This window comes from Gymnodraco acuticeps, unplaced genomic scaffold (assembly GCF_902827175.1).
Source record: "Gymnodraco acuticeps unplaced genomic scaffold, fGymAcu1.1, whole genome shotgun sequence".
Lineage (NCBI taxonomy): Eukaryota > Metazoa > Chordata > Actinopteri > Perciformes > Bathydraconidae > Gymnodraco > Gymnodraco acuticeps.
Genome location: NW_022992250.1, coordinates 1,664,266 through 1,679,522, shown reverse-complemented (window position 1 = coordinate 1,679,522; position 15,257 = coordinate 1,664,266). Strand labels below are relative to the sequence as shown.

Below are 15,257 nucleotides of genomic sequence, written 5' to 3'. Positions count from 1 at the left end.
AGGTGGACCGAACCAAAGCTGTTTGTCGGCATTGTTCAACTAAAATTGGTTACGCGGCTGGCAATACATCAAACTTGCACACTCTTGAAAAGGCATCACCCGAACGTGAATATCACCGGTACCAAAAGACTGAAGTGCAAACCCAACTCCCACTAGCATGTTAGCCTCCACCACTCGCAAAAAGTTCAGACCGAGACAAAGCTATTACAAACGCCAAATATCCTTATGTTGCCATGTTAGCAAAGCGCTACCTGGCTGTATCTGCTACCTCTGTCCCAAGAGAGGGTGTTCTCCACAGCAGGAGACATTGTTAGTGCCAGCAGATCTGCCATTTCGGCAAGCAATGTGGACAAGTTCATCTTTCTTTAAAACAACATGAAAATACAATAACAAGCAAGTCATAATGTCAAACTGGCTGCTTAGGTACTAGTACAGTACAGTTCAAATACAGATTATTTCAGTTCATCGAAATGCTGCACCTTAATGTTTATTTTATTATATTTTGTATTTATTTGAGTGAATACATTATTCACAGTTTAATAATAATTTAAAAAAAATATATATATACGTTTTGTTTTGTGAAAACAAATTCTGCTGTACCGAAAACGTACCGAACCGAACCGTGACCAAAAAACCGAGGTACGTACCGAACCGAAATGTTTGTGAACCGTTACACCCCTAGTTGATTGATAAAAAAAACAATCGCAAACCATTCCAATAATCGGTTAATCGAAAAGTAATTTTTCATGCAAAATATGGCAAAAAGTGCTGTTTTCTTCAAATATGGAGATGCATATTTTTTCTGTGTTATATCATAAATATGTTTGTAATTTGGACTGGCAAAACAAAACGTCACTTTGGACTTTGAGAAATTGGGTTTAACATTTTTTGACAATTTTCTGCCATTTTAATCTAGAAAATAAATCTACAGATTAATCGTTCTAGCAGCCCTACAGTATTTCAGTTCCATGGCTTAACATACCTGGGAGACAGGCAGCCCCAGGTTTTCGGCCACCTCCCCGGGCTCCACCAGTTGGTAAAACTCATCCTCCAGCTCCTGCAGCTTCTGTTTCCTCTTGCTCACTTTCTCCCTCTCCAGCTGTTCCCGCTCAGCCCGCTCTGACGCAAACATCGGATACAAAACTGACCTCTGCTCCGGGTCGCTACCGATGTTTGGTAGGTGCTGATGGTCCGGCCGGAGCTCAGAACTGATAACTGGGTTGGTCCAGTCAGGTCTGGCTGCTGCGACTGCTCCGTTGATCAAGGAGGAACTGGTGCTGTGGGTTCCTAGGCTCACACTGGCCAGACTGGAGAAGCTGTTGGAGGTTGAACTGTTGCTGGCGGTGCAGCTGTGCTCAAGGCAGAAGGACTTGAAGCGAACCTCGTCGTTTTCTGCCAGGATCGTCCTCATCTCCAGGCCGTGGTCGAAGGCGCACGTCACATGGAAGGCCACGATACAGGAGGGCATGCAGCACTGGGAGAGGAAGAAAGAGAGAAAGTATAACTAAGATCAGAGACAGAAAAATAAAGGTAGTATAAGACAGACAGTGGATGGGAGATGATAAAGAGGCAGAATGTAGGGAGCTAAATGAGAGCAGGGAAGTAGAAATCCCATTTGAGTAAGGTAATTATGTGGTTCTGTAAAGAGACAAGCAGATAGAAATGCTTGATAGTGAACAAACTATTTATCTTAGAGCCACTTCACAGTTTCTTCCTCAATTTCACAGACACTCTGTCACAACAATTTGTTTTAAAGTGTCATTTTCGGTCAATTTCTTGTGTTATCAAGGTTCCAGTACAAGTGCATTAAAGCAGAAAGAGACAAGCCCAGTCAAAACAAACATGGTTCCTCCATTTCTGCTGACATTTGGGTAACTTGGGGGCGGTGTGTGTGTGTGTGTGTGTGTGTGTGTGTGTGTGGTGTGTGTGTGTGTGTGGTGTGTGTGTGTGTGTGTGTGTGTGTGTGTGTGTGTGTGTGTGTGTGTGTGTGTGTGTGTGTGTGTGTGTGTGTGTGTGTGTGTGTGTGTGTGTGTGTGTGTGTGTGTGTGTGTGTGTGTGTGTGTGTGTGTGTGTGTGTGTGTTTCTCAGTGCTATCCATTACAGGTCATACTAAGAGGCGGCCTCCCACTGAGTCCCTCCAGGCATGGTGTGATTTTGTGTGTGAGCCCTTGTGGCTGTGTGTTGTTGTCACTGTGTGCATACAGTATGTGCACATTTGTCAATGTTTGTGCTGGTAAGTGTGTGTGCAGGTGGATGATGGAGTTCAGCATTCAGTGGAATGGTGACTGTATTTACTGTGTTGTTTATGAGCGTGGTGACAAAAAACCTGACTGATACTTCTGACTCAGTCTGGAAAACAACTTCTGTTTTCACAAACAACCTTTCCTTATTCCCTTTTCTGTACATACTAGTACACACTAGTAATGTCTTATCTTATCTTGTTAAGATAACCTTTAGTAGGAACTACTTCCTGATAAAGAAATGTTATTATGCAAACTAGACTGGTATTAGACATTAACACATTTCCAAACGTTCCCAAAAAAGTAAAATTATATATACATTTATAAATTAAGACTATAAAAGAGTATTTACATTTTTTTTTAGCAACTACCATAACCTCGCGTTTTAGCTACAGTATGTTTTTTTTTACCCTATTTCAGGTATTTTAATCTAAATAGCTGCCATTTTCTTTGAAAACTGCAAAGAAGACACAGAAACAAGATTAATTCTGATATAAACAGTGGTCTAGAAGAAAATAATGTAGATGGAGTTTTATTTGTAATACATAATGTGCCTTAAAAATGAAAGAAATCGAGAGAAAGCCAACTCCGTTGACATATTTGTATCCCTTTCATTCTCCCAAAACCTTTAAGAATGCTTTAAGCTGATTGGCCTTTTCATACTTGTCCCTACATTTAGCGTTAAATCAGTGCTGCCCATTAGCACTGTTTCTGTGTGTGAGGTGGTAGCTGATCAGTGAGTGTGTTACAGCCGCCTGCCTCTCGCCACAGCAACAGGGGAGAGACTCTCCCTACGGGTAACACTGGCTCAAGGACTTGCAAGGATCTTGCATCAATACTGTGAGAGCACACATCCTCAGTGCTGCCCAAACAAGCATCTGGACACACGCATTCATATACACCCAGCACACATGCAAATACAGCTAGCATAGGGACTTAGAAATCTGGTTCACCTTGAGGGCACTTTTAAAGCTGAATGGTCTGTAAGCTAATAGCTGTAAAGTGGGTTAGTGTTAGTGTGTCAGCGGGGGTTTGTTTGCGTACTCAGCAGCATGTTAAAGAGGTGCCCGGTTCAAACGGATCCACACGCGCCCAGCGGGAGGCTAAGAACTACGATGATCTGAGTTGAGATACATTTTATGTGAGAGGGTGTGTGCGTGAGTGCGCTGAATTTATAATGCTAAACAATTTTGCAAGCACTTATTTTGCAAGCACTTGTGTGCTACACTGTACGTCAAGTACTTTGTGTGTGTTCCTGTAAGGCTTTTTTCAAAGTGCACATCTGTTCAGAATATATCAGTTATTTTAGGATGTAAAGGTCTCATATTGAAACTGATTCAAACTTTCACAACTTTCATTCAAGCTAGTTTTCATTCCAACACCACCTCCACATGATATACATTGAGCATTTACATGGCATTAAGAATGAAATTATGATAAGATAAAGAAGAAGAAACATAATGAAGAGCAGGGATAATATAAACACAATATGGCTCTTGATATTAAACCACAGCCTTTAGAGCCACATTGAAACATGAAAGTAACATGTCCAAAAACTAATAATTTGGATACAAGATTGAATTGTGCAAATGTTCAATATTTATAATTTTTTTAACTGTTTGTATGCTAATCCAACAATAACAAGCTGAAGGCTTAACCCAACGTTTTAACCTAGCTTAATCATGTTGTTAAAGTGGATGTCGAATGTAAGCAACACATTTTTTTAGTAAGTAAGGTTTTGAGCATGATTAAAAATGAAAAAACGAGTTACAAATACAAATGTAGTAACCCAACTTGATTAATTGAATTTTTCTAATTTTTTGTCTAATTTTAAGACACTTAGGTCCAATTATAACAACATGAATCACTGGTGATGCGTTTTAAGTGCTTATCTGCCGTACCTGTATGCATGTCCCTGTGTGTTCTCGACACAGGCTGCAGGACAGAGCCCAGCGGCTGGCGGGGATATGGGACACCTTGGTAATGGGCTCCATCTTCTCCGGACAGCCTATACTCACCTACAGAGGACAGGTAAAAACACACATACAAAGCAGCATGTGATAACCAATTAAACAATCAACATTGTGAGGAAATTAAGGCATTGGTTCAACCGTATCATAATAACATTCGATTTAGTATCATAGCATTTTTATATTAATATATTTTACTGCCGAAATGAATAGTGGCTTAATTAATTATTCTATCTACAGAACATTTCCGAAAATAAAAGATTTAACAATAAATAATTGTACTAATTAATCAAGCAAAATCAAAACATCATTTGGTTTCAGCTTTTTAAATGTGAGGATTAGCTGCTTTTCTCCTTTATAGTGCACAAAATGCACTTTTGTACGTCTTTTATACATTAATATGTGTCCCCGGTGTGTCAGGGAACTCACCAAGTGTCAGAAAACACAACCCTCTCTCTCTTCCTCCATACCCAAATCTTTAAAAACGGGGCTGCAACGGAGCTGATACAGACTGATCCAGATTTGAAATTGTTCTGTCAGAAACGGGGAGCTCCGCCTATATGGGCAACTCTCCACCTATCAGGAGGAGACAGCCACGGCCATTGCCGCTCGAAAGCGCTGGAGACGCTGTAGTACATATGCCAGGCCTGTAAGTGGTGCTGTAGTCTGCCACAAAAGCAGAATCAGCCCCTGCAAAAACAGGGCTAAAAAAGAGCAAATAGAGCAAAATGAGGCATGGCTAAAATGCATGATCTGTTTGGTATTTTGAAAAAAAAAACTTCACAGACATGTTTTATATAGGTATGGCCCTACAATATATTATTCAAATATAGCATGATAGGTCCACTTTAAATTAATATCTTTAGATTTGGATCAGTTTGTGGGAAAAATAACCTTTTGGAGACATATTACTGGGTTTATGAGAAACATGTGTGAGGTATTTCACCATTTTGTAGGCCAAAATATTAATAAATAGAATTCAAGATGGTGTTTGTCATGCCTCATAGCACTTAATTAATTAATAATAATTTGTTAACATATCAAAATATCATAATGACTAACCAGCTGGAGATTATGCTTCACCCATTTTTTATTCAGCACAAAACCTACATTTAACGTCTGTCTTTACTGATTGATAATAACCAACTAATTGAAGCTTGAATAATAATTTTGTCAGTGTCTCCCAATTTCAAAATCTCAATTTGGAAGGTATTTTCTTGGACCCGGAGCCTGGACACCTGTGCTCCCCGGAGAAATTGTAAAGATGGCAAAGCCCAGTGAGACTAACTCTCTCTGAGCGGCCTATTCAGAGAAGCATTGGCCCCAAACGCTTCTCCACCAAAAACAACCAAAAAGTCATTGACCTGTGCCAACCCGCCATGCAGGAAAGAGTGGAGAGCACTCAAAACCCAAGTGCCATTTCTTCCTTCCTTCCTTCCTCCGCTGCATATTTCTTTCCACAAACCATTCCACCACTTTCACATCCACTTAATCCCATATTTGTGGCATTGCCCACTTTCCTTGTCCTTCACGCTCGCATTAGTAAGCTGACGACGGATTTCCGTGGTTCATGTCCGTCCCTTTCCTCGTCCACTTGTTCTTATATCTGATTTTATTTCCCTCTTCTTGTTTGCTCATCCACAGAACAAGCACGAGGCCTTTCTGTTATTATTGATGTATTTTGTGCAGCACACTCGATCTGAGTAAGGGTCAATTTTCACTCCATTGAGGTTGTCAATATAAAGTGCAATTCAGACAATGATGCCGCAGCTGACACCTTCAATGTTCGCCTCTTTTATACAGCTGATGTGTGAAGTGATCACTGGCTAAAGGATTTTCACTTTTTGAAAGCTGTGGTTAATTGATTGAATGTTTGTGCCCACACACGCACACAGACACACAAAGAGGTTGCATTTTACACCATTCCTTCGTCTTTTTTCCTCTTGTGTTGGTTAATACTCAAAAAGTTAAGGTTGTAGTGGTCCGTGTTTGTGTATAATTCATCCCTTTAACATGCTCAATCCCCAATGACCATATTTTAGCCTCAATTACTTCACATTTCAAAGCCAGTAGATTGAACATTTGAAATCACTTCAGTGGAAAAGGGGGACATTTACAGTGTTGAAAAAAGAGGGTTTTGGAATCTTTGCAAGTGTGTGTGTGTGTGTGTGTGTGTGTGTGTGTGTGTGTGTGTGTGTGTGTGTGTGCGTGCATGCATGCATGCATGTGTAGTGAAGAGCCGTTTGAAGAGGGTCCTCTCTCTAGGGTTTGAAGGCAGAGGCCAGAAGACATACACACAGCACCGCAGGGGGGCTATAATGTTTGGAGGCACACACACTTACACACACATCTTCACACATAAACATGTATCCAATCCAGCTTTGACACACACAGCGTTTAACTGGAAATGTCCACTCCCACTCTGCTTGTGGTTTGTAGTTTTCAGTCAAAACTACAAACCACAAGTGCGATGTGTGTGTTACCCTGGCTGGTGGACACAGGGATTCTCTCCCCCCATCAGAAAGCATATATCAACAGACAGGGAATGAACGAACATGTGTTTTGCTTAAAAACCGGAATAGATGATTTCAAACATGGATCATCTAAATTCTACACAGTGTTTTTGGACTTTAGAGACGCGTTTGGTACACTCTCCCATGAGGTGATGCTACAAGCATTAGAGGAAATACACCTGCCTCAGCCTTTGGTGAATATTGTATCCAATGTGTACCAAGGTTCATTTCTCCAGGTTATCTGTGGGCAGCAGCTCACAGAGCCGATTGCACTGAAGGTGGGAATAAAAACTGGCTGTCCCTGGAGTGCCGTGAATTTCATCCTAGCACTCAACCAATGGATGAAGTGGATTTACCAGTGCGCTCCTTTGCATGTCAAATCCCCAAATCCTGTTCAGGGATACGCTGACGACGTGCAGGTGTCATCACGACAAGCGGATGTCATCATTGACATGCTGGCGCGCACTGATGAGTTCCTCCAATGGTCAGGGCTGGAGGTGAAGCAAGCTAAGTGTGCCGTACTCCATGAGCGCCGCAGTGGAGGCAACCGCTGGTATAAGGCCAAGAACGACAAGCCCCCCTCCTTTCTTGTAATGGGCCAACCCATTAAGGTGTATTCCCGTAATGAGACCTACCCATACCTTGGCCACAGGTTTAACATCGCTGGCGAGTGGGGGGAGCAGGTCGAGGAGCTCGCTACAGAGTTTCTCCATCGTCTCCACCTGATTGACTTGTCCTCCCTCCCCGTCCTCACGAAGCTCCAGGCTGTGAGAGAGGTGGCTTTGGCTAAAATTCAACATCTCTTTGCCAATGTACACATCCCTCTCAAGGCACTGAGAGAAATGACAAACAAAACTGTCCAGCTGGTCAGAAAGTGGGTGGGCCTCAACACACACTCCACACGGGGCATCATCTTTCTCCCATGTGGAGAGGGGGGGCTGGGAGTCCCCAATGTCGAGTGGACCTACATAGCCACCAGGCTAGCCCACCTGATCCACATGCTTAACAATGATGATGTCACCGTAAGAGAAATGGCCAGGGCCTCTCTCCTGCTGGATCTACACAGAAGGAAGATCCCCCTGGCCAGCGCAGACCAGAACAACTTCCTCGGCTTCAGGAGGAAAGACTCTGGGAAACTGGACTCTCAGGCCAGGGGCTTCGGGGTCTGGTCTGACTGGCCAGATCTCAATGACCTCTGCAATCGGACTGGAGTCCAGCTGAAATGGACAAGACTCAACACACAGACTGAAGTCCCTGTCTCTGATGAACTGATCACAGACCCCAGTGTGGTTGTGAAGGCCGACATCACAACACCTCAGGAAGAGACTGTGGAACTGCACAGAGACTCTGCAAGGAGGGTTCTGCTCAGCATGAAGCAGTCTGAGATCAGGCAGCACTGGTGTGGACTCAGACTACAGGGAAAGCTAGCCTGTTTGGGGTTTGCTGACCACTCAGTCTCACACTCAGTGTTTAAGAACGCCGCTGTTGGTGAGGATGTTCTGACATTTACCATCAAAGCAAGACTGCAGGTATTACCCACTAAGTACAATCTGTCCACCTGGTACCCTCACATTCACACTCCATTCTGTTTAAACCATCAGGATTCACAACAACACCTAGAATCCATTGCACACATAACAAATGGATGTAATTCATACAAACGCCTGTACATAGCCCGTCATGACCGTATTGTGGACATTGTGTCTGATGCGGTACGAAACATCTTACCATCTAGCGCAGCAATGTACAAGCACGCTAGAGTGCTACCAGAATGGTTTGGTTTTACCAATGATGTCTTTGCTAACATCCCAAATACACCTGATGTTGTTTTTGTTGACACCAACCACAGGGAGGTGCTAATATTAGAAGTAGGCTGTGCCTTTGACCTGTACATGGACCAGGCTTTCCAGGACAAGTATATCAAATACTAACCACTGCTCGATGTGATAACCAGCTTTGGCTACAAGTGTAGATACAGCATACTTATATTCGGAAGTCTTGGCCATGTATATAAATGCACCATGATTGGTCTGAGAATTGCTGGAATGTCAAAGAGAAAAGCCAAACAAATTGCCAAATATTGCTCTGTTTCAGCTATTATTGGCAGCTTAGCCGTGTGGAGAAGGAGATGCTATGTGTTCCCCTAAGTGTTCTGTGCTGCTTAGCCCCGATATATTTGATTCCCTGTCTTATGTAATATAATTTGTGGAACCAAATAAAGTATTTAAATGTGTGTGTGTGTGTGTGTGTGTGTGTGTGTGTGTGTGTGTGTGTGTGTGTGTGTGTGTGTGTGTGTGTGTGTGTGTGTGTGTGTGTGTGTGTGTGTGTGTGTGTGTGTGTGTGTGTGTGTGTGTGTGTGTGGTGTGTGTGTGTGTGTGTGCATGCATGCGTAGTGAAGAGCCGTTTGAAGAGGGTCCTCTCTCTAGGGTTTGAAGGCAGAGGCCAGAAGACATACACACAGCACCGCAGGGGGGCTATAATGTTTGGAGGCACACACACATCTTCACACATAAACATGTATCCAATCCAGCTTTGACACACACAGCGTTTAACTGGAAATGTCCACTCCCATCATATTCAGTCAAAACTACAAACCACAAGTGCGATGTGTGTGTTGTGTTTGTGCATGCGTGTGTTTATTTGCGTGGATGTCTACTATTAACGCCTCTTTAGCTCATGCGAGCACACAAACGTGTATGCACAAATGTGCGTACAGCACAGACATGCAAATTATCCTTTTTTCCTCCCTCCACGGTAGGAAGAGAAAACAAAAGCGAACGGAGCAACGAAAACAATTAGCCCAATCAAGGGTGACAGAAGGCAATTAAAGTAGAAGGTTTGTGCTGCCAAAAGTCACTCTATTACTGAGGAATCTGCTGCTGGAGTGTGTTGATGAATAGGCTGAAGACGCATGACTGACTGTCGTAACAGTTTAAAGGTGTGCGCAAGGCATGAAGCACATCCGCTGAAATGAGCTGCATTTTCGGAGCTCTCAGATGAGACTTCTCCAAAAGGTGTCATCAAGACACATCAGGTGCTGCTTGGATACATGCTTGACAAACAGATTCCTCATAAATCAATCTACATTGACTGATTGCGGGATTGATGTTTAGACTGAAGAAGCTTCATGAAGTATTCAAAGCATTTACTGTAAACACAAAAACCCAGGTGAGAAAAACAGAAAGGTGGACCTATTCCTCAAAATCCAGGTTTCATCTATTGTTGCATTTCACTTCCATTTAACGTGCACACAACCAAAATCAAGGTCATTTGTTGTCAAATTATCAGACACCTTTTCTAGTTGACAAATGTAAAATTAGTGTCACAAGCTTGGGAAATCAATTATCTTATGAAATACTTTTTAGACGAATATAATAACCCACTGGTTCATATTAACACATTTGTGCCGACTATTTCACCCGTCATGTTCCTACTAACATCTTAAGGAACAGTTCATAATCCCATTACATAAAAGAGCAACCAAACTGTTTGTACTTGCACTGTAAAATATTACCATGATTTCACAATATTTAGCTGTAATATTTTACAATAAATTACTGTTTTACCACTTTACAGTCTTTACCTGTAATGTTCACAATATAATACTGTCATTTTGAATGTCACAGTGAAATCAATGCAGGCACAGTTAATTACTGTGAATGTACAGGATAAATGATTACCAGGATTTCACAACATGTTACTGTATTATCACAGTAACATACTGTATTCAGACCATCCTCTGTGATAACACAACAAATTAAGTGATTTTCTTGCTTGTATCGCTCTTGCTTGGCTTTAAATACTAATTTATTTATTTGGTGCAGGTTTGACTTAAATTGAAAGGGGCACCGCTGCATGCCTTAAAATAAACGATGCAACATATAAATCTATGTAAAATTGAAATTGTTGTCTTGGCTTAGTGTTTTCAGGTGCTTCCTGGGCATTAACCCTGAGACGGGCTCGAAAGCCAAAAAGAGGCATGGCAATTTAAACCTCCATGTCAGCACATTCTTCAGATTTTTTTTTACTTTGAGTGGATGTCTGTGTAGACATGTGTTAAGTGCTCCCCTCCTTGTTTTCTTTTCTGTCTCCCTGGCTCCGCCTCTGCCCAGGTGCACCTGGTCTGTCCCTGGCTCCGCCTCTGCCCAGGTGTTCCAAATTCCACTCAGCCGTGTATATATAAAGAGAAGCTGGAGGAGAAGGATGTCTCGCCTATCCTAACGCCGGGAGACACTGTCCTCAGAATACCTCTTTGCCATTTTGAGCTGTAGGCCATATTTTTGCAGATGTGTTTATGTTTAGCCTGGAAGACCTGGGGCCTATACTACGAAGCTGGTTCAACCTAACCTGGATATGTTTGAGTTAGCCGGTTGGCCTAATCCAAAACATACGCGCTCTCGCTAAACTGTACTACGACGCTGGTTATCAAGTGGATCGCTCAAGCCAGCCGTGTCCTATCTAGTTAGGTGCGCGTTCACATGAAAGGGGTGGTATTTGGAGCATTCGACCAATCACAAACATGGAGAAGCGTACTGACAGCGCAGCGTCATACTTCCTGAATGAAAAGTGAACTTTAATACTAGTCAAAAATGAAGAAGTTAAACTTTAAACATCCATGTCTTAAACACTTTATCCAGGATAAAAGCCACATAGTCTGCACCTGCAAGGTGAATACAGCTGGCAAAAGAAAAAGTGTTTGAATGCGTACATTAACAGGTTTATGATATCACTGCCCCGTCTAAAACACGATCTGACTTTAATTACATTTGTCTCGAGTGTTTCGTCAACTTAATGTGTTGCTTAAAATAATACTTCGGCATACAGTATGTGACACTGTGAGTGTTGCACGGCCAGATACGGCTCAGCTGACTCAGATAAGAAAATATATGATACATTATGAAGTGATATGCCGCGGACTGTACTTAATGTTACTCTGATCCGGTTACTTATGTTGTGGCATATATTTAAGTAAGCTTTCTTAACGCTAATGTTATAATAGTCAGATTGCTCTGAAGATGGGAGGTGATATTCTATTAATGTTCACGTTTACACAGTCGGTGATTTTTGCCGGCCGTCTTTCCTGCGACGGCAGCTTTTCTGTATTTCCTTTCTCCTGTAATATGACTTGATCGCTTTAAACTCCGCACACTGAGCTCTGATTAGTCAGCAGGCAGTGCTTTCACTGAGTTGAGCTCTTAGCCTGCAACCTAACCTGGTCCCGACCAGGTTAGCCGCTAAGCATAAGTTACCATGGAGATCTAGCCTGCTAAAAAGAGAACCAGCTTCGTAGGACGTATTTCCAAGACACTGTGAAATGTACTTTGCACTTCAATGGAGTAATAAAAAGTTAAAATGGGCATTTTCTTTGTTTTTCTTTGTTGATTGAGCTGATTGAATTGTGTAGTTATGGTACAATCCCAGTCAAATTTACAATATATTATCGTATTATTTAGATTTTTATATTTACAGTAAATTACTGGCTACTGTGTTGCATTACTTCTCAGTAATAGTGTGAAAATACAGGTAATTACTGTAATTTATGTACAGCAAGGTACCATAATACCACAGCTCTGTACTGCTATATCACAGTAATTCCATGGGCATGGCAACTGTAAAGTCACAGTATTTAGTTGTACTTTTATTCTAATTTACTGTAAAATATATACAGTAAATTACTGTGAAATATTTACAGTAAATTACTGTGAAATCCATGCAACTAGTAGCCAGTAATTTACTGTAATTTTACAGCCAAACATTTTACAGTGTGTGTTTAAAGCGTACATAACGTTCGAGAGATTTTCTTTCCTTAGTATAAAGATTGAAGAAATATGTAAGGTGTGTAGACTTCTAGGAAGATGAGTGGGAGGTTACAGAATATTTCTGTTGATGCAAATGGTGGAGAAGAAAACTGTCCCTGAAAGATTGTGCAATAAAAGCTGAGCATCCTCCGAAAGGGATGAGGGTGAGGAAGAGAAAAAGCCAAAGTTAAGTTTAGTTTAAACAATAAAAGTAAAAATAAGCACTGTGTGGGTCCCCATCGTCAAACACCGCACAGTCTTGCAGGTGGTTGTGATTCACCATCTTTAAACGTGGAGTCGCTTATTTTGACGCACTATTTGTAACACCCACACACACAGTAGTCGACCTCTTCATGTTCAGGTAGTTGCTGACTCCACTGAGCTAACAAAGGAAAGATTTAGGAAAGACATTTACTCTACAGTCACTGTGGACATAACGTTTTTTTTTTTATTGTAATAAACTTACATTTTATAGTTGTACTAGATGAATGTGGTTGTATTTAATGCGAAAGAGACTGTGGAATGGTGATGACTGATCTGTGCGTACCTGCCCAGGAACTGTACATAGAAGCTAGTAATTAACTAAATCTAGCATAAATAAAAATAATGATATTAAAAATAACGCATTTTATTTATTATTCATGGTCGACTTTCATTACATCCAAGAACACAAGGAATCGTCTCTTCTCAATTTAAAATCTATGTTTTTTTAGAATACTATTTTTTAAAAAGTATTCAATATCAACCTTGACAGGTAAAAGTGAAGGCACGAAGGGGAGAGCTTTAGTCTCCTGAGTGGGTTGAGTGATTGAGATCATAAACACAAAACACCTGCAGGTCTATCTTTGATTCAAGAAGTCCTTCACCAGTTAAACATAAAAAGTAGAAACAGCTACCTTAAGCACTCAGGCAAACGGAAAGTGGAACAGCTACCGTACTATATCTGGATCTTTTTGACCCCCCTGCCTCTGCTCCGGTCTCACCTCAGGGATCCATAAGGCACAGCTGACGTGGACCCACTTGGTTCCACTTCGGGTGGGCTTGAGGGCCCCCCCCCTCTTGGGGCAGAGCAGACATTTGGGCTGAACGCCCAGAGCGCAGGTCCGACACAACCAGTTCCCCTGGGGCACCTTCAGGATGCCATAACACGCCTGGGACACGGAGAGAGGAAAGAGTTAGAGAAGAAGAACAAATATTGAGAAGATTTTAGAGAAGTTTTATAGTTTTCTAAATGTATCTTCCTTGGGAAATAGGTTGATACTTGGGGAAAGCCAGTCTCCGTCTGTAACTAAATCTAATCTGTTCAAAATGATACTTATTAACAAACAAAATACAACCTTATAATTGTTGCTCTTTAAATGTGCTAGTGAGCAGATTGTGTTAACTTTGGACAGAGCCAGGTGACGTTTTTGCATGATGAAGCCCATAGTGGTGGAAGTGTTCATACCTTGCAGTCAATGCATGAAAATATGTGCAGCTATTACAGTCACTTTAACTGTGATCACCTTCATTACTGTTTCTCTATTGATTTCTTGTTTAAAAGTTTGTTTTCATAAACTGAAAGCAATGAAGCTCTAGCCTTTGAGATTCAATGTGCAGCTTGTGCCATGCTTTTAGAGGCCATACTATCAGGAGACTCAGAGTTTATGCATACCGGTAATGTATTTTTGGAGGCTAAGAAGCAGCACGAAAAAAGTCAAATGTATCACTTCTAGCTAATCTGTTCAAAATAAATATGGCTTTCACCATTTTTTGCTACTTCAGGAGCCAGACTGGAGAGAGATGATTTAAAACAGGCTGCATTTGCACCCAGATGTGATTTTAACCAGCTACACCACAAGGCCACCCCAGCGTCTAGTGTTCATGTCAGAATACTTTTTATATTTTGGAAACAGTGTACTTTCAGTGGTTGCTGCATCTTAAAAAGCAATTACAGTATGCCGCTGCTTCTTTCTTTTATCATATCAAATCCGCAAATTCTCACATGGAAAACCAAGTCTTCTTTCTCCTTTTGCCTCAACATACAGCTCCTTAAAGCTAATGCTCAATGCTTCTCCATAAACACAAACACTCAAAAAACACATGACCTCTCTAGCTGCCCAAACTTTTCTCTCAACATTTTCAAAATGCCACTTGGTGTTGTTTTAAAATCACAGCAGGTCATTGTATCATCAGCGCTCCACCCATTTGCCCTTCCGCCCAAACAATAGGGTGGCATTAAGGTTTTGACACCAACATATTAGCACACTGAATTATATTTGATAAGATCCAATGCCCAGGGTCAGGAAGAGAGAATCATTTTTTTTGTGAGGTATAATTTACTGTATCCAAGTGCCTTTTCTCTGAGAAGTGAATCGTGTTCAACACTTCTTTTTGATCCATTATTACAACCTCTCTGTCAGATCTATCAAATCTTATTTCTAAGGACTCAAATCAAACTTGTAGCTGAGTCCCAAATTAATTTTCATGGCCAAACATCCTGAAGCATCAACACACTTCAGAACTAAGTGCTGCAAAAAAGCCTGATCTCAGAATTGTAATCTGTCACCATACTCCACAGAAGAAGGCCATCACATGTTTTACTACTGAAAAGTAAAATTCATCCTCAGTTATTAGAAGATAATATGATAAAAAAAAGGATCTTCGCACTGACACTAGGAGAGAAAACAAGACTTCAAAGACTCCATCTTCATCAAAAGCAGTAAAAGGACTTGATTGATCTAAGGTTTTATTGAT

The 15,257-nt window shown here is 41.4% G+C and overlaps 1 protein-coding gene across 2 annotated transcripts in view; it reads right to left on the bottom strand.

Moving 5' to 3' along the window:
* The window catches only part of jade2 (jade family PHD finger 2), a 218,792-nt gene that overhangs the window by 74,217 nt on the left and 129,318 nt on the right, over positions 1-15,257 (bottom strand). For both annotated transcript variants that reach the window (XM_034206657.1, XM_034206658.1), the window contains exons 7-9: positions 13,505-13,672; positions 4,142-4,258; positions 983-1,474 (exon numbers count right to left, since the gene is read on the bottom strand). In XM_034206657.1, coding sequence (XP_034062548.1) covers positions 983-1,474; positions 4,142-4,258; positions 13,505-13,672 — 777 coding nt within the window. The remainder of the gene's footprint in view (positions 1-982; positions 1,475-4,141; positions 4,259-13,504; positions 13,673-15,257) is intronic.